The sequence below is a fragment of the Neolamprologus multifasciatus genome, chromosome 11 (genome assembly GCF_963576455.1).
Source record: "Neolamprologus multifasciatus chromosome 11, fNeoMul1.2, whole genome shotgun sequence".
NCBI classification, from domain to species: domain Eukaryota; kingdom Metazoa; phylum Chordata; class Actinopteri; order Cichliformes; family Cichlidae; genus Neolamprologus; species Neolamprologus multifasciatus.
In genome coordinates, this window is record NC_140449.1 from 8,680,483 (window position 1) to 8,703,083 (window position 22,601).

The window sequence follows — 22,601 nt, forward strand, 5'->3', positions numbered from 1 at the left end:
AGAAGATCGCTGGAAATAATGAATTAATAAACATAAATTATACTTTATGGTGCAGTTTATCAAGTTTCTTTTGGCTGTCATATTCTTGACAGTTTCCCCGTCTTCTTGTCATGCTCATACAGTAGTCACTTACTACTCACAAGGTAGGCCCACTATAATGCACACCTTACTTTATGATCCTTTTGACTTTTTAACTGCACCTGTCATTTAACTGAACATCATGTTGTTTTAGAAAGACTTGAAAGTAGCAGCTGAGACCATAAACACATCAGCAAAGTGTTTAGGGAGGTCATAAATTGAGTGATATAAAGTGTATAAAGAAGCGACTAGCTGGCCATTAGAAAGAAAGCAGACTGAGATTCGATGGGGAAGAACTTCAACATCAATTTGAACAACTCTGCAGTGCTTTTGTGAAATAGAACAGGTTCCTCCAATCTGGGCCAATAATCTCATGAATAGCATTTTAAAGAGCGAAGGTTATTGTAGCATCGCATTGATGCTAATTATTCTGAAACGAGGGTTTTACAGTCATGTGGATGTGGTGTTTAGGTGTCCTTATATTTGCTTGTTTCCATGCATTTCCTGCTTTCCTACAAAGTAACTGTTTTGGCATCAAAGTAACCAGGCTGAGGTGATGTGACAGCATTTTTTTTTGTTCCTACTCTGGAGATTACTTCAGGCACACTTGTTTTTTTTGTCTTTAAGTGAAAACTCTGGCAGGTGCAGTAGTTTTCTTTTCTCTGGACTGAATTTGCCAATTTTGTGCTGTTCTTTCATGGCCCTCTGGGGAGAATCAGCAATCTGTTTCACTGTGAGGTTTCCTTGCATGTCTCGTACTGATGGTGGGTTTTTTTTATTTTGGAAATCTGGGTGAGACTTTCAGGTCTTATTTTATGATTTTAAACACTGATCGGCTGAAAATATAGATCTTAGCTGTCTTGAAACGGCTCAAAGTAGTGTCTTTGTTTTTTAGTATGTGTGGGATTTTTTTATTTTTATTTTTTTTAATATTATAAAATGAAGGTGCAGTGTTGGTGACAGGCTAAACTGTATTTTTTAGTTTCTATTTTTTCATTACTGTATGTTTTTCAGTTTGGACCTTAATGTTGGGAAAACTCTGCTTCTAATCTTTAAGTGAAAATATTGAAAACAGAAAAAACAAAATTGAAAATGGTTTATATAGCCTTTACAAAATGGCATCTCTCATCTAGAGCCTCTACTATAGACTGTATGTAAAAGCTGGACACGGACACTGGGCCATCGACCATGGATCAGTGAAGCCCTGTTGAGCTGAGCGATTTTGCTGTCACCATCTTGGTATTTTCAAACTGCACGTGACAAGTAAGAGGCAGATCTGAGGAGCACAACGCAGGCTTGCCCTGAAGAAGCTACTTTATCAGCCTTGTTAACTCTACTGGGGGTCATCTTTCGTAAAGGGAACATTATCTTGTTCACTTTATAAAAGAAAGAAGTTACAAAGGCTTCAGTCACATGGGCCAAGGGACCCATTGGTGACCCCCTGACAGCCACCGATTGCTATGGAAAAAATATGAATGACCTGACTGGTTTATGAGTGCGAGTGGTTGCTGGAGGATGATGACAGTTGCTAGATGAAAACCGGTTGTAAAGATGTTTTAGGTTCTGCACTGAAAACCTCCTTGTGTTTGCTTTCATTGCTACCATTGCCATGGTCATTCATCATTTGCATTCAAAACTCTGCCTTTCGAAACTTGTCGGTGGTAGTGGTAAGGCACAACTTTCAGTTTAGAGGTGACTGTTCTCTATTTCCTGTGGGCAACCAAGGACATTTGCAATCTCAAGGACATTGTTTTGGGGCACCAACTGATTTCATCCAGAGTCATACAGCAGGAACCACTGGCCAAACAGTCATGGAATAAACAATTAAATGAATAACTTTGCTAAGAACAATCTCTAGGACTGTGTAATGGACTGGAAGTCCCATAACCTTTTATACACCCATACACCATTTTTTAATTTTTTAAATTGAAACCAGAGGACTTAGAGTGCAGGTTTGGGGCACTTCTGCATTGCCCTCACTTTTAAGACCGGGAAGCTTTGACTATCTTTTGTGTACAGTCTGTGACCCTAACAGTAAAGTGTATAGACACCGTATGTTAGATTATCAACCAGTGTGCTCCAAGTATGGTGCTCTAAGGCAGGCTCGCAGCGTCTCCTTCACTAAAGTGACCTTTTCTGAGTTGCTGCCCTCTGAACGAGTGAGTTCTAGAGACACTCATTAAAAGCTTCAAGGTTTGGAGAAGCCAAACAAAGGAAAATTCCCAAAAGAATAAACCCTTATCTGAGAGCAGCCAACACCATTTTACTCCCATTTGATACAGTTATGATGTCTCTATATGTGTTTGTGTACACGTAACTCCAAAGGGCACAGCTATGCAGAGTTATTTTTGAGATATTATTCAGACAAACACTGAAGCTGTAGGATTTGTTAAAATGCACTGATGTCAAACAGTTTGCATTTCTCTGTTGTAGGTTGTACAAATGTTTCTAACTGCATATACACTGACTGTGTCATGTATTATCTTTCTCCTCAGTGTGTGTCAGAACTCCGCTTTGATGGTTTTTCTCTGCATCAGATATCAGAGTCTGGTCTTTTGGAAGCTCCACACATGACCACCGACCACAAACTGCAGTCTGAGGTGAGCTCTGACTCCTAAGTTTCATTGGAGCTTTTGTTGAATTGAACTTGAGATGACCTCAAACCAAACTTTGGAAGCAGTTCACAGTTAATCAAAACAAGGCTGTCCTTTGGTGCTCAAGTTTTTGACAGCCAGCTCAGTAATCAGTTAACTATTTTCTCTGACTTTGTTTTCCAGAAAGTCAAATTAGTCCTTGTTGTGTCCTCCAACAAAGATTTAGTGCCCAGCTTGCGAGCAGCTGCTCACAGCAGCAGTCTTCCACCAGAGTGCTGTAGGCTGTGCACTTGATCCAAACTTTGTCAGTGAGAACATCTTATATTGAGAATTGTAATGCAGCTTGAGAAAAGACTACTCTGTGTGTGTTTGTGCTAACTTCAGGGTAAAGTTTTGGCAGAGCAGATAATAGCCCAGTTTGTATTACTGTAGAGCCAGTGTTGATTTCAAGCTGTCCAGTAGAACGAACCCCCCACTGTCTATTTCCAAATGAGAAGCGTCAAGTCCTGGTTGCCCTTTATTCACACTGTGCAACCTGTGACAGATGATCCATCAGTCAGATAAATCAAATGTATTTTCTAAGCCAAATTATTGCCAACCTTTTATGTACGTTATGACCTTACCACCAGAAAATGACACAGAAATAAAGATTTATCATCTCATCGAGGCAGGCCAGTGGTGAAGGCTTCTTCCATGGGAAATCTTTTTCCTGCTTTGCAGTCGGATTTTTTGTAGAGTATTTTTAATGGAGTTATCACTCGGCACTCACTCTCTGGAACTGGGAAGCAGTTACTGAGCTGTCAGCTCATCTTGATGTCTCCGTCCACTCTGAGTCTAGCCTCAGTTAATGTCTGTGTGTCAGAACTGTTGATTGTACATGACAGATATGAGTTCATGCCAAAAGCTTAAACTGGTATTCACATAAATATCATGTTTGTGTTCTCTGACAATATATCTAACTCAGTGTTTACAGAACTCTTAATTTTATTAATATGCTATTGTTATTAACAATATTCTCAGTAAATATTAATAAGCCACATGTATAAACTGCAGGCTCTATACAACGTCTGCTTCCAGCTCACTGCTATCACAAATGACAAAAAGCTTAGACTTGTTTTTTATATACAGTCGTATATAATAGATAGAAAATAAAACTGGGAATCTTTTGGCATTTTTTTAGCCTCATTAGCAGCACGCAGCACACTGTGATGGTAAAAATCTCCAGAACTATCTAATGGATTGCCATTTGGTTTAGACATTCCTGGTCTGCTTGGAAAGACCTACTGTGATGATCCTGCTTTAAATAGCTGGGGGCTGCACACTCACCGGCCAAAGGTTGCAGACTTGTCAGAAACTCTGCAAAATAATAAGAAAAGGGGAAAATGCAGGCAGAGAGTAGGATATCAGCAGAAGGGATGATTATAAGGGATGTTGATAGGAGTAACTTTTTTCAAATAAATATATACATATGTTTATTTAATGTGGAATCCAGTGTAGTATACCTTTTTAATTTAGGTAGGTAGTCTTGGTTATGACCATATTTGTGACGCTAATAAAATTCATGCCGGCCTGTGCCATACTGTGTATCAGCCAAATATCACGGATGAGTTTGATTCTCAGTGACCCCGACCTCAAGGACAAGGTCATAGTCAAAGAGCAATTTTTCTGAAAATCTTGTAAATGCAATAACTTGAGAACGAAGCGGCATATTAGGTTCAAATTGATACCATAGATACAGTTCGGTCCATAAATATTTGGATATCGAAAATCTTTTTTTAATGTTCTAATTTTATAATTTTCTGGTAGAGGTTGATCTTGGCTTCGCCTGTCCAGAACTGTGACGGCATTTTTAGATGTATTTTCTTTTAGCAATGTCCAATCTAGCGTTTCTATTCTTGAGGCTTATGAGTGGCTTGCAACTTGCAATGAAACCTCTATATTTACTTTTATGCAGTCTTCTCTTTATGCTAGACTAGGATATGAGCACGCCTACCTCCTGGAGAGTGTTGTTCACTCTGTTTACGGATGGCTTGTTTCACCTGCTCCTTCTACTGCATGTTGTCTGTTCACAGCAAAGCCTTCCACCACACCTCAAATCAACTCCCGGCATTTTATCTGATTAATTGATAATGACATAATGAAGGAATTGCCCACATCTGCCCATGAAATAGCCTTTTAGTCAACTGTCCAATTTCATTTGGTCTCTTGTAAAGAGAGGGTGGCACATCTTAAGGAACTAAGCCCTTCATCCATTTGTAATGTGGATACCCTCAAATAAACGCTGAGAGTCTACGCATTATGTCCATAATGTTATTGAGTTGAGGAGAATATTAGCCACAGAAAGTGGCAGTATTCTCAGTGGTTTAAATCTATGATGGTTTTATTATTTCTTATTCCTGGTTCTTACTCAGCCATTTGCCTTTAAATTGATATGGTGAATAAAGTCACTAAGGCTCATACCCTATTAAGATCTACTGAGACCTGGGAATTATGTGTTATACAACTTGTATTTACAGGGGATTTGTGCCAGTGCATCAGCCACCAACACCAGTTGTGCCTTTTAGAGTTTTATTTATCTCTAAGAGCAGAACTGTAATGTGATGAACTTTCACTAACATTTAGAATCTGAGGTTGAGGCTTTGGCCAAGTGTGTGTTCTGCTACTTGTTGTCTATAGTTTAAAGAACCACATTTACAGACAGTGTATTCTGTACTAGACATGATGGTATTATATTACATTGTAAAGCTTTGTTGTGAGTTTTCTTATGTAGATTAATAAATGCAATAATGAAAACTAGGGATGCAACGATACCAATTTTTTCAAACCGATACAATACCGATACTTGGATCTGAGTACTTGCCGATACAGAGTACAAAAACCGATACTTTTACAACACACACACACACACACACACACACACACACACACACACACACACACACACACACACACACACACACACACACACACACACAAATGCAATGAATTGGAAGACAGGTTTTATTTTATTCTCTGCCGATAATAAATAATATCTTAATAAAAATGACCACAAAAAAATTTCAAGTGAAAAATAAGCACTTCTGTTAAATTATTGCAGAGTCTCCACATTGTAATTTAACAAAATATCACTGAACTATTGGCACTGTCTCGAGCTTTCGGAATAATAAATAAACACTTCTGTTTGGAATAAAATAAATACAAATTAGGTTTGAGAATAAAATAAACTTTTAAATTATTGCAGAGTGTCCATATTGTAAACAAACAAACAAAATAACGAAAGTATTTGGCATTGACGAACAAACTCCCCATCTGCCCGTGGATCATCAGCCCACTGTGCCGTTAAACCGAGGACTGACATCGCGCACACACTGCTTGTCTTTACCTCTTTAGAAAGTTTTGGCACCATTATCTCCCTGATGTATGGGCGGTTGGGAATTTCATATCGCAGCTCGAGTATGCTGAGAAGACGGTGCAATTGTATGTTTTCCACGACCGGCATTGGCTGGTCATCCAGAGCGATAAAATGAGTCAGAGCCTCTGTTATTTAAACTGCCCGTGGATTTTCTCTTGACATTTTTCATCGCTTTTCCAAAACCTGAGTTAAAGTTGGCTGTTCCGGTCCACACTGCTGACATTTTGTTTAGCCTAGCTACAGCAGCCTCCAGTTTCTCTTTTTTAATCTGGAGCTGCCAGTCCGACTCGTCTAACCCTGTGCCTGTTTAGCGCGGGATGTCCCCCTAGTGGCCAATCTAAACAACTACAACAAAAATGACAAGCCACCCTCTGATTAATGAAATAAGTTGGTATCGGTTCATGGTATCGGTTAACTTTTACGAGTATGAGTACACACACATTTTACAGTATCGGCCCCGATACCCGATACCAGTATCGGTATCGGTGCATCCCTAATGAAAACTCATCGATTAGCTGATAATGTCTATACTTACACAATCGGAGTACCTTTAACATTCATTGGATTAGCAGTAAAGACAGTTTGAAAGTTTTCTGATCTACTCATTAAAGAAAAATAGTCTTGTTTTAATGAGTCCTAACATTATAATATTACAATACATGTTCTGTGTTATACATGTATAATATCTGTAACCACTGTCTGCTATGTGAGTTTGTGTTTGGCACCATGTGTGTTGTTGTGTTCACTTATTGTTCAGTTAAAGCAGAGTTTGAGAGTTTGTCTGTGCATGCTGCTCATTTATGCGTCTATGGAGAATGAGAGAGGGAGTGTATGTGAATGTGTGTCGGTTTCATCAGATCTTTATACAGAGAAGCAGATGGCAGTGATTGTTTTGGCACACAATTAAAAAAAACAGCTCTGAGGACAGCAAAACTATCACATCTCCACACTGCTGGGATAAATGACTGTGCAGCGACTTGTACTCAGACAAACACACACTAAACTAGGTTCAGACAGAAACTATTAGTTAGACCTCCTCACTGTCAGGAGTAAGTGACATTATAATTACTAGCACTCAGTGAAGGGGGAGGCCACAGAATTTACTTTTCATTTTCTTGATACCAGCCCCCAATGTAACTGAAACTATAACATTAAAAACACATTTGAATGAACAGTCAAAAAAGACACGCTTAAAGTGTCGTTGAATGGAAAGGGAGTCCCCTTAGTGGAACATTTTTGCAATTATAATTAACTTTAAAAATATTGTTGAACAAAATGTAATATTACCGTTATCATAGACTAAAAGGTAGACTTTTTGCCTGCTGTATATTCTGGATGCTTCTGGGTAGAGAGCACCAATAATCTAAGTAATTGCAAATCTATTTCACTCATTTCAAACAACATGGAAGTAAATGCACCAAAACCATTTCTATTCTGTAAGTGTATCATCCAGGGAGCTGTACTGTATATCAGGAAAAATGCTATTAGTGAATTTTCTCAGGCATTTCTGTCTGCCCTACAGCACATTAAAATAACAACTTTTAATCTCTTTAAGTGACGTTTTAAAGAGAGCATCAACCCTGTTTGTCAAGACTGGGAAAGGGCTTCACATTGCATTGTCTTTGGGGTTTTAAAGCATTCAAACATTCAGACCTTTAGACTTTGTTCGCTCCCACACAGTTTATCCTGCAGTGGAAGTTGGTAAGTGGTGGAGACCTCCTTTGAGTTTTTGCCAGTAACAAACAAGCAGGAACACTTGTTGAGGGCTAATGTACTAAAGTTTTACAGTAGACATTTTGCTTTTTGTTACCTCTTCATCTTTAGTGATTTGATATATCTTTGTTTGTTGTTGAACTTATTGAACCAGCAGGAACATTTTGAGAGATTTATTTATATCCAAGAGGTGTTTATGCGATGTCAGCGTATGTCAGGAAACAACCTTATACTTCCTCCTCCCACCACTTTTGAACTGCTTGTTGACAGTCTTTATGCACGGGTGTTAGAATATACGAAAAAGTGGTTACTGATGTGAATACAGTGAGTGGGTGAGTGATATTTTATGGAAAAAAATTCTAATGTTAGAAGTCAGTCACCCAACCACAAAGTCAAACACACGGGGGTTCTACTAGGTATGCCCATATCTAGTCTCTGTTTAAAGGACTGAATATTCTCAAGCTTCGGATGAGGCGTTTTTCTCCGAAGCTGTTGAGAAGTTGTGGGTTGGATAGCGTCTTCCTTTCTCAACAGCACTGCTGCACTTCCCTGAAGAGTGGAAAAAGCTACATCATTACATTTAGCAGCACCTAGCTGAGAATTTGCACGAATCAGTTTCCCATACGTCTGATAAAGGTGTGGGTTCAGTCACAACGATTATATCTCTATGTTTTGTCTAAATTGTTGCTAAATATATGATTAGTCATTGTTAGGCAGCGAAGGAGTCTGTGCCTTCACAGAAAACCTGTTATAGCTCAGAGCAGAGCTGTCTAATGAACAATAGAGCTCAGTCAGACAAAATCAGATTTATACGAATGATGTTCAACGTCATATTAGGACTGCTGAAGCGTGCAGTCTTAAACTCTTACAAAGTGTGCTTTCAAGTGAACATAATGAGGACAGTTGAATATTGGAGGTCTTAATAATCTCTCTTCAGGTCACTGCGTTAGTCAGAGGCTTCACTGAACTGAACAAGGGATTTATAAATGTTTCCAGCTCTAATTTTGACCCAAGATCATTTAAATCTTCATGTAGTTTAGACTTAAAAAAGTTTGACATTCAATAAATGATGACACTGAATTTCACTGGAATTGGCAATCAGGGTTTATAAACAAGAGATGTCGCGTCAGAATTGTGTTCAATGTCAGTCTTTGCACATTAAATCATGACAAAACCTAAAGGTGTATCGAGGCCCCTCCTCACTTCTAGCAAAATATGGCACTGATAGAACAAAGGCAGTAGTCAGGTGTTAGTGTTGTTTTTAATGTTTATGATAATCTTGGGGAATTTTGTTTAGAAAATGTTTAAGGATTATTTTTTTATAGGGAGGGATATGTGATGGGTTAAACCAGAGGTGTCAAACATAAGGCCCGGGTGCCATAATTGGCCTGGCAACGACTGGACAGCGTTGGAAAATTTAAAGGAGTAGACAGATTTTGATCTTTTAACTGTATTTTCATAGATTTTGGTGCTTTTCCCATTGATAAAGACCTCCACCCCATTTCCAGTCATATTACACCAAAGTACAAGGACATTTTTTGTGAATTAAAGAAAACTTTATACTTTAAATTTATAATTACAGGACAGTCTGGGCAATGATCTACCAGTCGCTTTTCTATATGTTTATCATGTAATTTCACTGGTCTCGCCCACTTCACATCAGAGTGGGCTGTATGTGGCCCACAGTGTAAAATGAGCTTGACATCGCTGATTTAAATGGAGCTGAAGGCTGTACTCTGTGAAAAATATGATCTATTTTAATCATGTTGTCTTTTCTGTTTCTTTTCTTGATTCATTTGCAGGTCTTTCATTACTATGCGCCAGTTTTAGATTTGGTTCAGCTGGTTAATCTGTCAGACCTGCCAAGCTTCCTGATCTCCAGCGCCCAGTTTGAACTGTATCCTTATTTTAAAGTGTCTGTATCTGTGTGTTTGTATGAATGCTTAAAAATAAAAATAGGATATCAGAACTTTTGCTTCCATCACCTGCTCAAATGAAACAGCTGCAGGATTAGGTAAGATTTTAGTATGTGTCACACACAAACAGCTTGGCTGTCAGAAACCAAAACAGTCATGGCTATTAATATACATTTTTAAAATTGTTGATAACAAAACAGCTCCCCCCCCCCCCTCCCCATTATTTAATTGTTTTAAGACTTTTTCTGTCTTTGAAAGGTGGTTTTATAACTTTTGTGCCTCAATATTGTGCTGTTCCTTCACAAATAACAAACAGATGCCTGTCTGGGAAGTCTGTGAAAGCTAAACTTTTGTTGAACCAGCTGCGATCACTGTGTGGAAAGGTACGAGTAACTTAGCTGTGCTCTTACATATACAAAAGTCTGCTACAGAAAGAGCCGCCTAACCAAAGAAGCCTGTTCATTACATTAAAGCTCTTCCAAGATCACAAATTCAGAATGTTCATGATTAATCATATATATATATATATTGATCATTAATGACTTTGGTTGGGGACTGTGTGTATGCCAATCTGCTGTATTTCTGTCTCTAGGTCGGAGCTTTGTTCAGTCTGTCCTGTGTAATCACTCCCATTGCACAGCCTGCAGCCAGCCAACTCAGCTCCCAGCGCTGGAGAGAATCTCTATCTAGGAGACCAAAGTCTTTACCAGGTAAAACTGGAGTGTCACAGTCGCTTTGGCAGCAACAGAAAAGAGCTGTCTCTTCTGCAGGCAAGTACATTGGTTAGTGGGACTATACTGGTATAGGTAATAGAGTTATAAAGTTCTCCATTGGGAAGGCTCTGAAGTGGTGCTGAATAGATGAATACAAGATAATGCTTGAAACAACAACAGTTTTTGGCAATGATGCACCAAGAAGAAACATTAGGATGAAATAATAGTCATACAAAATGTGAGTTATTTTTCAGTTCTGCAGTGAAGCGTAATAGAAAGATTAAAAAAAGGAAGAAAAAACTTCTGAGAACAGTCGATATAAGTAACAAATGCTCCTGTTTTTCTTTTCTTTTAGTGCCCGATGTTGAGGTCAAAGGTGAGAGTGCTGCCTACTTCCTGTTGGTCCAGGGCTCGGACAACGCTGAGCATGAAGCCTGCAGGGTCAGGATGCTGCACTCAGACAGTCAAATTAATGGAGCGGCTGCCATGGCAACTGTGTCTGCATTACTGAGAGAGAAGCCTCTGTCATCATCAGGTATTTTATGTGGAAAAACTTGTAGGCGGGCGTCTGTAGCCATTTTCACATATCCACTTCTGTACTGCACTTTCATAGGCATTAGGAAACAGATGTGCATGTAATAATACGTTTTCGACTCAGTCTGATTGGATATCACATGGCCTTTTACCCGCCTGCCATCTCGTACAAAGCTTGTGTGATGTCTAATTACACTCATGTGGGAATAGAGCAAGATCCCGGGTTGCGGGGTCAGCAGCCTAAGCAGCCTAAGCAGGGAAACCCACATCTCCCTCTCCCCAGTGGCACATGCCTGGAACACCTCCCCCAGGAGGTGCCCAGGAGGCGTCCTTGTCAGATGCCCAAACCACCTCAACCTTTCGATGTGGAGGAGCAGCACCTCTACTCTCCCGGATGCCTGAACTTCTCAACCTATCTATACGGGAGAGGCCAGACTCCCTTTGGAGGAAGCCCATTTCTACCGCTTGTTTCCATGATCTCGTTCTTTCGGTCACCACCCACAGCTCCACAGGTGAGGGTAGGGATGTAGATCAACTGGTAAATTGAGAGCTTCGCTTTTATACTCAGCTCTCTCTTCAATACGACGGACCGGTGCAGCGTCCGCCTCACTGCAGCCGCAGCACCAAACCGTCTGTCGATCTCCCGCTCCCTTCACCTGTCACTCGTGAACAGGACGGCAAGATACTTGAACTCCTCCACTTGGGGCAGGAACCCATCCCTGACTCATAGTGGGCACTCCACCCTTTTCTGGCTAAGGACCATGGCCTCAGATTTGGTGGAGCTGATTCCCATTCCCACCGCTTCACACTCGTCTGTGAACCGTTCCAGTGTGAGCTGGAGGCCATCACTTGATGAATCCAACAGAACCACATCTACAAAAAGCAGAGATGAGATTCTGATACCACCCAGGTGAAAGCCTTCCTCCACTTGGCTAAATCTATTTAGAACTATTTCATACTTCAATTGTTTTTACTGTACGTTGTTTGTAACATATAGGCATACAGGGAATGGCATATGGGGATTCTAAATATTGCAATATAGTTTGTATTCAAATATCATGTCACATTTGACCTCTGATCCCGCTTTTACCTTTTACATCTGCACTACAAACTTCTTAAAGAAAAGCAAGTGAATATTGAACAATACAAAAATTCCTTTAAAAGTAAGTACTGCCCAGAGAACGAGCTGCCTTGGCACAGCTCTGTGGTCTGAGTGCTTTTTGTTATTATTAGTTCCTGTTTGCAGTGAACCCAATCATTGTCTCTTAAAAAAGGTTTCAAACATGGCTGTTCTTGGGCAGGTGGATGTTTAATCATGATGGACAACATTGGGAATGGTATTTTGGGTATAGTAAGTGTGATTATAAAAAGGGTTTTAAGGAAACTTACTTGACCCTGTGAGTTCTGTGTCACAGCTTCAACTAAACAAGTGGTCGAACTAAAATAAAGTCTCTTAATGTCATGTCCCCTTCAAGTGACTTTTCGCTTAAAGCGGCTCCTGAGCTTGACTGGAGTAGAAGCCCCCAGAAGGCTTCTCCCACAGAAGCTGTGAAGTGGTTATTGTTCATCACGTTAGGCTGTACTGGAAGCTTATAGTCTTTAACACTGCTGCCTATCCAAGTGCCAAAGATTGCATTTATCAAAGCTTAAATCTTCTTTTTTTGCCTCCATTTCTTTCTTCACTGCACCAATCTGCTTTCATCGCATTGAACTGTTGCACCGGCTCTCTTGATGCTTTCACTATTTCATTCATTTTTTTATATAGGAGAGAGACCAACAGAGAAATGGGCGAGAGGACCGACATGATGCATAGATCATTTACTGTGTGGACTTTTCAGGCTATAAATAACCAGATGGGTGATCGTCTATGAAAAGAAAAATATACTTTTTGCCTAAACGAAAAAGATCCTCTTCTCATAAAAGTCCTTCATCGTTCTCAGGCTTTAAATGTGATTCAGGAGACCTGCTATGATGTTTCCTCTCGAGAGTGTTCCTGTTGTTGTTAACATTTTATGCAACCTTCAGGGGACATTTTCCTTTACTTTAGATACTTTTAAATGCAGAGCAACACTATTAAATATGCCCTGACTGCTTCAATGACACAGCATAGTTTGAATGAAAATACTGAGGGATGTGCACCTGAGCAAAATCGTGAAATTCTAATTATGCGCTAGAAAAATCATTCAAACAGAGTTGCAAATTTAATTAAGGAAACATATGTTTGCTGCAAAATATTGGAGCACTAACCCAACTACTTGTTTCCGATGCTTGATGTCTACAAGATGAAGTATTGTCTGCTTTAAACCATTTGTCACATGTTGCATGCACAGGAAGATTAGACAAAATACTCTTTAATTTGCAAATGGATGCTTTGTCTTCTTTTGTGTCTTATAAATCATCTCGTGACTCTACAGGTTTGTCTTTTGTCACAACTGCGATAAGTCCTCCAGGATTACAGCACTGTACTACTCCATCACACAAATTTGCAGTATAATTATGACACAGTTAAAAACATTTGTTGAGAAAAGTTGCTTGAGAAACACCGGATTCCACAACCCCATCACCCAGCTCAGACGAATCTTTCACTAGTCCTTCGCTGCCTTTTATATCTTGTCATCATTTCTGTGAAAGTTTTCTGTCAACTTTTTGTGGAAAATATGTCGAGTGTCCCCGCAAACAAGAGAAATATCAGCTGTCTTACTGATTTCTTTAAAAATGTCATTATTGTTTTTCTGCTTATCAGGAGCTGCTGCAGGCAACATCCTCCACTCTCTGCCATGTCTGCAAGGAGACTACATGCTGAGGAGAGAGAGAAGAGTGAGCCAGGTTCAGAAACTGGCACTTCAAGAATATCTTAGTAAGTACAGCGTTTAAAGAGTTGGAATATGCTGTAGTTCTAGATCATTCCATATAAAATCTGTTTAAACTGGACTAAAGTTCCTTACTGATCCCTCAGAATCAGCTGATTAGAATCAACTCATTTGATTAAGCCACAAAACATTTTGCTTTTATTCTATGTATGAGCATTTTTATGCAGGTGGTTTGAAATTTGACACTTTGTAAGTTGCCTTTTTTCAGCGTGTGTGATCATGTGTGATCCCTTAGACCTTCTGTACAAGAGGTAGCTACATTACATTTTCTGGGATATAAGACACGGTTGAGTCTTGCAGTCAAATCTCACAAATTTAAAACAAACAACTTTTTTTCCGTTTCCACAACAGTTGTTTCTGTGTCCAGCTTTTACTTCAGTATCAGATAGTTTCAGTAGCAAAACTGCACCAGTTTAATGTCCGTGGTGTAGAGTAACAGAAAGAACTGGCACATTAGACTGGTACTTTTACCTGTTCTCTGAAAATTCAATACCTAAAACTTCAAAGTGATTTTGGGTCAACTTTAAAGTTTCAAAAATGCTGGGTAAAAAGAAGAATACTTAAAAAAATTCCAAATTTCAACCCACGCCCATGCCTGCTGGATTCATTGGATATACTTAAGTTATTGTTTAAAAAAAAAAAACAATAACTCCCACCCAAACTGTGGGGTTTGGGTGGGAGGCACGTTTGTTAGTGATGACCCAGAAAGTGAAAACTGCTGACGTGAGTATCAGATACATTACGACACAAGAGCAAGTGGTTGCACACTGTTGTAGACTGACACATTTCAGCACGTCTCACTGATTCCTTTGCGCATTTATGAATTGCTAGCTTGCTAATATATGATAATAACAGAGATTAGCCCTCAGCACAACACCGTGAGCTCAGTTTGAGATGTCAGTCAAAAGTTTAAAACCCTCAAGCAGAAAAAAAGGAAGCAACATCTTGCAGAGAAGGGACTGGATTTGGGAATTTTTTATATTATATTATTATTTTTTTATTATTATTATTTTTTACCCCTGCACAGTTGGCGTGGTGCACCTATAATTTAGTTGTACATGTACAATGACAATAAAGGGCAATTAGTTTCTATTCAAATTAAATAAGTTGATTGAAGCTAATGAAATAAAAACATGGATGTACTGTAGTTAGTTACTGTGCATATGGGTTTTTTTCTACCTGTAGGCTAGGAAAAAAGAAGTTTAGTTTAACAGGAGCCCTTACTGTTAGCTGATGATATAAATTTGATGTAATGGACCTAAGAGCTGTGGAGTCCACTTAGAGCATCCCAAACTGTCGTCAGTTCTAAGTCTCAGTTCTCTCTAGCCTTTAGCACAGGCTGGTGCATTGAAAGACTCTTGAAATATCATTATTTTACAGACATACATAATGTCCCCTCGGCAGCAAAGATAGTGAAACGCCAGCAGAGTGGAGCCAGATTAAAGGAAGTGGAGTGAAATTCATCAGGCTCGAGAAAAAGCAGTGGGGCTATTCTTTGAAAGGGCCATGAGCAGAGTGTAGAGTCCTGACAGACCACAGGCCTTAATGAAATTCATCGCAATTTATTCTGACTTGGCATTAAATTGGGGAAAAGGCATGTCCGTGTAAGTTGCTAAAAGTTAGTTGTAGTGTGGGAAGTTTTAATGATTATTGTGAAGTGTGTGCATGTGTGTGTGTAATGGCACAATTTTGGGTCTGTCTTTTTCTCTTGATGTGTGTGGAATGAATTTGTAAGCTAATGCATGTGTTTGCCAAGGATTTTGAGGATTTATCTTTCTGTTTTTTGTTTTTCTTAACTGGATCTCTCTGTCTCAACCATAAAACCTCAAAAATTACAGATACACCCATCTTAACAATGTGTTATCTAAGACAACTAATCTGAAGTACAATGAGCTTGGATATTGAGCTTTTTGAATAAATGTTTAGTGAGTATTTTCTAATAATAAACATGTATTTTTACAATAATTATGTTTCACACATTTTTAAATAAACCGTTTATAAAGCTCAACTTTGACTAAGTTGTTTTTAGGGAGATAAAAATAGCCGCTTACTATTTTATGTACCCAGTGGAGCTGGGGTAAAATGAGTACATTCCTGTTTTGGAGGAGAATCAATCACCAAACTGCTCGTTATGTAACGTTAAGACTGATGCCAGATTTTTTACACCAGTTGTGAGTTTGCCAGCGCGATAAAAACAATGAAATGGAAACAGAGTCAAAACCTACCCCTGTTTCTGTGTCTAGAAAAGAAAGGAGCAGCATCGATACCTGTCAATGACTTGAAGGTCATTCTGAATCTGGCCAGGGAGAATTATCTGAAGAAGGCTGACTCCACTCTGCCCACTGCTGCTGCCTGTCTGACAGACAATCAGCCCTCAAAAAGCTCAGGTATGTACTAAGAAAACAAGACAATATTGTGTTTGGGGTTTTTTTCCGCTCTCTGCACAGCTATAGTGTGCTGGTCAAGTTTTCTTATATGCGCACAATTAAACACATACAGTACAATGCACATGCCACTTCTTCTACACCATCCCCTCATGTGAAATTCTCTGTTTGCAGCTTCAGTGATAAATATAGCTCGAGTTTGCTGAGCCGGTGTTAACACTCGTACAAGGAACAACACTGATGCTGGTTCAAACGTTTGCTATAATAAACAAACTGTTCCTCAGAGATCATCAATATTCACTACATGTGCTTTTATAAGACGACATTTCTCGGAAATAACACAAGCTGATAATTTGCAAATAAAGTGTTAACAATAAAGCAAATCCTAGCTTGCAGCTACAGCTACGTGCGCACAGCGCTGGTTTTAAATATATAGCTGTGGGGCTAATAGAGCCACATGTGAAGCAGTTTTTAGGTCATAAGTGCAGCAATATTATTTTGGATTTATGTTTACGGTCTCTGCACAGCATCTTTTTATTATTAGATTTTATATTTATCCATAATTGTACATTAACTCATTAAGCTAAATATCAATTGCAGCAGAACTGCCACTACTTCATTAAAACAGCATGGCCTTCATATTAAAGTGTATTTTCTGAATTTGATATTCTACCATATATTTCACTTTAGTACGGGTTGGGGAACTCTAGGCCTCAAGGACTGTGTCCTGCAGGTTTTAGATATCACCTGGCTCAACACACCTGAATCAAATGATTAGTTCATTACCAGGCCTCTGGAGAACTTCAAGACATGCTAACAATGTAATTTAGCCATTTAAATCAGCTGTGTTGGATCAAGGACACATTTAAAACCTGGACGCCAGGCCTTGAGGAGTTCCCCCCCCCCTGCTTTAGTGGTCCTGGGCATTGCACAGACATAATCTTGAATTTTGTTAAGTGGAACCAGGAAGGTTCAGAATCACAAGACACGATGTGGTAGTGGTGTAGACAGTCTTAAGTGCAAATCACTCTGTTTTGCTTGTGATCCTTCTTTTTTTGGGGATAGGAATGTCTTTTCCTGCAATCCATTAGATACGTCTGCTCTGTTTGTGTGTCTACATCGCCTAAAGGAGTGAATGACTTTGTGTGGGCTGTCAAAGTGCTAGCAGAAGTTTTAGGTTTATACATACAACAGACTTAGGCTATCACTTTGCATGAAACACCCGTATCTCGTCAGAGAACCTGCTGTATCCACATGTATCACATTTCTGTCCGTCTTGATATAACATGCAGTCCTGTCCGCACAGAAAAAAGCTGAGCTGCTTTTATTTTGGATCCTCAGAACTGATCTGTTCCGAGACCCGACTGCCAAGAGTTTAGTGTGTTAACTAGCATCGAATGAAAGTTTACTTATCATGTGCAGTCCATTGTGTATTTAGTGACAAAGGGCACTGTAGGTTTAATTATTAATGTTGTAAAAGATGATGATTTTGGAGAACGCTTATGTTATGTAGTTAGTTCATCTAATATACCCTTTATTGGGTTAATGCAAACATCTAATCAGTGGCAGCAATTCACTGCAGTCATGCACTAAACAAAACATACAGGTCAAGATAAACTGCTGACATTTAAACTGAGCGTCAGAATGAGGGGGAAAGGTGATTTAAGTGACTTTGAAAGCGGTATTAGTTGGTGTCCGACAGGCTGGTCTGAGTATTTCTGAATCGCTGATCTGCTCGGATTTTCCAACACAAACATTTGCATCATGTATGTGTAGCTGATAAACATGCAGTAACTGTCTGGTCTGTGAGGAATGTTTCCAGCACCTTGTTGAATCTATGCCATGAACAATTAAAGCATTTCTGAAAGCAAAAGGGAGTCCAACCCCATACTAGCATCCTAATACCTGATAAAGTGGCTGGTGAGTGTATAAAGCCGCCTGTGTAATGTTGCTGATTTGTTTTTTCCTGCAATGCCAACTTTATTCTCTATTAGGAGCAGTGAATGCTCGTTCATCAACATTTGAAAGTGATGGATAACGCCTGCTTCTTACTACTGTGTGCTCTCACTTCTGGGTTGAGCAGAGAGAAACACTTCTATAGCATCTGATTCCAAGTGTAACAGCTGACCTCTATTCAAATCTTGCTGGTAAAGTAGGAGGAGAGTGTACCTCTGTGTCCATTATTGTGTGCCATAAAACCACTCTTAAAAATAATCTTAAAACGCCTCCCTAATGATGGATGTTTTCAATTGAATTGATGTAAACAGGATGGCTTGTTGTGTTCATTTTAGGTTTTCAGATCATTTCTCAGCTGCCGTCTGACTGGCCTGAGAGAAGTGTCCTGCACAATGTGGAAAACTTGCAGAAGAGACGCCAGAAGAGAAGGTATAAGGGATGCGATCTCTGTATATGGCTCATTCTAAACCAGGGATGGGCAATTCCAGGCCCCGAGGGCCGATGTCCTGCAGGTTTTAGATCTCACCTTGACTAAACACCTGAATCACATGATTAGTTTGTTACCAGGCCTCTGGAGAACTGCAGGAGCTAATTTAGCCATTTAAATCAGCTGTGTTGGTTCAAGGACACATCTAAAACCTGCAGGGACACCGGCCCTCGAGGCCTGGAGTTGCCCACCCCTGCTCTAAACTGTTAAAATGTCTGATCTTCTCATTTTATTATGTTCTGTTGACTGTGCCTTAGATTTGGTCTGTTAGGTCCAGGCTCTAGTGACAGTCTGCTGGGTCCTAAAGATGGCCAGAGAGGCTCTTCTACTTTACTTGATGCCAAAGAACTTCTGAAACACTTCACGTCTGATGGTCTGCCTGCGGGGGAGCTACAGCCACTGGCCATTAACAGAGGGTGGGATCATTTTTCAGATTTCAAGTAGCACCTCACCAGTTTCACTGCACTAAGCTGTTAAATTCATAAATATGAACACACTATAGTTTTTGTTTTTTTTTCTTTGGCAGATTTTCAGATTTACAGCTGAAACATATACACACACTGTAGCCTGGCATCTGCTCCAGTTATATGTATTTCTTCCTGGGATGGATCTACATGACACACACTAAACGAAGACATAATTAGGATTTGATTATAATCATTAACCTTCTACAGTGAGCTTACAACCCTTGGAGGAAGATTATTGAGCTGAATCAAAAAATACTGGAGCAGTAATGAGTTAGTGTTAATAAAGGCTGTGTCAGACCAAACTCTGTGGGTAGAGAGGCAGACTTGTTCATGTGGTTTGATGAAGACGATATTAAATTGAGAAGCGAGACAAATAGCAGTTTATCTCTCTTTTTGTCTTTCTGACTATGCCTCGCATTCATGCTCTTTGCTTTGTTTTTCCAGTAACAATGCCTTCCAGTTGTCACAAGACCTTTCTCCCAGGAGAGTCAGCAAACTGCCTTTCAGCAAAGCCTCAGCCTCCCATTATCACGGCATAGAGTAAGTTTCTCTAAAGTATATTGACTGTTCAGCTATTTCAAAACTGTGAACGCTTCTTTTTATGAGATTTACTTTTTATAAATATTTTTTCTTCTTTGTGTAGGTTCTGTCTGGATAACCAGCGGTCTTTAGATCGAGACCAGGCCTTTGTACGGCTCCAATCTCGTCTGATTCGGTATGAGACCCAAACCACCTGCTCCAAGGAACCGTGCGCCCTCCCCTTTGCCCTCAGCCCCGCTCCCTCACCAGCTGTGATGTCAGAACCAGGAAGCGTGCCCGATGGCGAGACTCTGCAGAACAATGATGTAGCACGACTCAAGCGCAGGTCCTGGGAAGCAGACATTGTTGGAGGCTATCCTCACAAGAGGTGTGATGATATATGTCCCTCCTGGTTTGCAGCTACGTGGTGATATTATAAAATTAAGGATGGATGGCGAGGAGCTTTAAAGAGTTTTTATCCATCTGTCTGATTGATCCAGGCTGGCAAAGTCCGAGAGCAGTGACTCCCTCTGTTCTCAGAGTAGCAGCAGCAGCGGGACACATCCTGCCATTAGGTCTCTACGACGACAACCAAGCAGGTCGCAGTCCACCTCCTCTGTAAACAGTTCCTCCTCTTCAGCCACAAGACCGACATCAGGTAAAGCAAAAAAAGTGACTCTCGCATTGGAGGGAACACTTGGGACTGTGTTAGGATCAGATAAGTCGGTTAAATTAACATTCAGTGTCGCCTACTAATCGGAAGGTCGGTGGTTCGATCTCTGGCTTCTCCAACCTGCGTGCTTTTCCCAGTTTTCTTGGCCAACATCCTGAACCCTGAGTTGCCCCTGATGGAGTATGTGTTTAAATATGCTTAGCCATAGGAAAAAAGCACTTGTATGAAGGAGACTAACAAGAAAACACTTTGAGTTGAAAAGTGTTATATAAGTACCAGTCCATTTATGTTAAAATTAGCAGTGTTGTTCTTGCTCATGGAAAGAAGATCAGGCTAAAAGTGACCACACCAGTAAAAGATCTTAACTTTTTAGATCTAATGTTATCTAAGTCTTATTGGCCCAGCAAACTTACATGGCTGTTTAAACTTTTTCTAACCTGTGCTTTGGTTACTGTTGGATAATGTTATTGTGGGAATTACACATAGCTGTAAAGGTGGGTTAATGTGGTTTGGCTCTAGCAAATCAATAGAATTAATAGAATCAGTTTATTTACTGTCTGTATGGTAGCACTTCATCTTTATTATCTATGTGCATACTTGTTTCTTTCATTCACTTTATAGCTTTCTATTTTATAATTAGGTTTTGTTTCATTTTGATTTATTTCATTTGATTTTATTGTTTGAACATGTTAAGTTTGAGTGTAGTTTTTGATAGTTTGTGTTAATTTTAGTTTTTGTAATGATTATTTAAATTATTATGTTTGTTAGTATACGTAGGGCATACGTCAGAGACCAAATATAGGAACATCAGTACAGGTGATACAATAAAAACACAGAGGTTCTTAAAAGCAGTTGACTCACAGTGGACGTCCAAGGTTTTAATAAACACATCCATCAATGCCTCATCAGGTAAGCTGTAATAAAAGTTTTAGCAAACTAAGAGATACCAAAACTAAGGATATTTCCTGTATATTTTTATTTTCTTTAGGTTCACAAAATCGCTTATTAATTTAAATTTTTTCAAATTTTCTTTGTAGTTAATTAAATAATTTTTTTAACATTTAGTTTAAGTTAACTATATTTGTTCAACAGGTTCCTATACCTGTTGTTCTTTGTTATTGACTTATTTCCTCCATTTTATTTTCACTATATGACTTTTACTGTGTTGCCTTTAGTGCCTTATTGTTTAATAATTTCTCTTATTTGCACTTCTTTTCAGGCTTGGCGACTCTCGCTTGTGTTGACAGACCTAAATGTCAACAGCAGAAGACGCATCAAGGACACAGCGAGGACAAACTTGCCAAAGAGTCACGCTCCCAGAAACATAACAGAGTGAGAGCATTTGTGTATCTTATTTTTATTCTTATAAAACAATAAAATATATATTTACTTTTACATTTTTTTAAACAGAATATTTCTTAAAGCATTTGTGCTAATAATGATGACAAAAAAACGATGTAACCCAGACAGAAAATGTAACCATAGACTCGGTTGTTTGTGCATTTCAAGTCTGCTGCCAAGTTTTAATGACCAGAACTTACCTTAATAAGCCGCAATTTTCCTGTAATATCGACTCATTTAGCAATAAATCCATTTTTTTACTTGTACAAAAATCTTAAGTAAATATGCAATTCGCCTAATTGCCACCTGGCCTACACAGATGGTGATAGATAAACACACGACGAACTGGGAGAGTTTTTCCATTACAGAGGAGAACTGTGCAGCAGCTCTAGCAAAGATAAATGTGTAATATTTTCCATGCAATCATTGTGAATGTGTGGGCTGCATCACAATGTTGCGGCAGAACCACTTTAACAACAATACTGTTATCGTATCACCTGCTGCCTACATTCTCACACACACAGACACATTTTTCTCTCTCATCTTTTACTTCTATGTGCAGCATGCAGACACCATCACACATTAATGGACACATGCACATATACAATCGAACACGCACACCTACCTCTTCCCAGTTTAGTTTGTTCCACCTACAGCAAGCAATCTGACCTTGACTTGTTCTAATTCTGATTACTATGCAAACACACTTATCATCCAAACCCAAGCATAGGAAAGAACAGTTGGTCCTATTGAAAAATAATGATAGCAGTTTATTCAGGACAGAGATTAAAAGCTGTCTTTCTACTCCTCTCGTGAGACTGAATGGTACCAATGATTTCTCACAATAATTTATGGTGTTTACTCAGAACAGTTGTTGTGACAAGATTAAAGGCAGGATCTGTTTCTTTCATGAATGTGTTTGTTTCATTTCTTTTTTTTTTCAT

General features: G+C 39.3%; 1 protein-coding gene across 1 annotated transcript in view; it reads left to right on the forward strand.

The window, feature by feature from the left end:
• Positions 1-22,601, forward strand: part of mtbp (MDM2 binding protein) — a 36,153-nt gene that overhangs the window by 7,841 nt on the left and 5,711 nt on the right. The window contains exons 8-20 of the mRNA XM_085178751.1: positions 2,574-2,678; positions 9,600-9,694; positions 10,030-10,096; positions 10,306-10,423; positions 10,782-10,961; positions 13,704-13,817; positions 16,074-16,217; positions 18,506-18,599; positions 18,915-19,073; positions 19,569-19,664; positions 19,768-20,031; positions 20,144-20,301; positions 21,536-21,648. Coding sequence (XP_085034877.1) covers positions 2,574-2,678; positions 9,600-9,694; positions 10,030-10,096; positions 10,306-10,423; positions 10,782-10,961; positions 13,704-13,817; positions 16,074-16,217; positions 18,506-18,599; positions 18,915-19,073; positions 19,569-19,664; positions 19,768-20,031; positions 20,144-20,301; positions 21,536-21,648 — 1,707 coding nt within the window. The remainder of the gene's footprint in view (positions 1-2,573; positions 2,679-9,599; positions 9,695-10,029; positions 10,097-10,305; positions 10,424-10,781; positions 10,962-13,703; positions 13,818-16,073; positions 16,218-18,505; positions 18,600-18,914; positions 19,074-19,568; positions 19,665-19,767; positions 20,032-20,143; positions 20,302-21,535; positions 21,649-22,601) is intronic.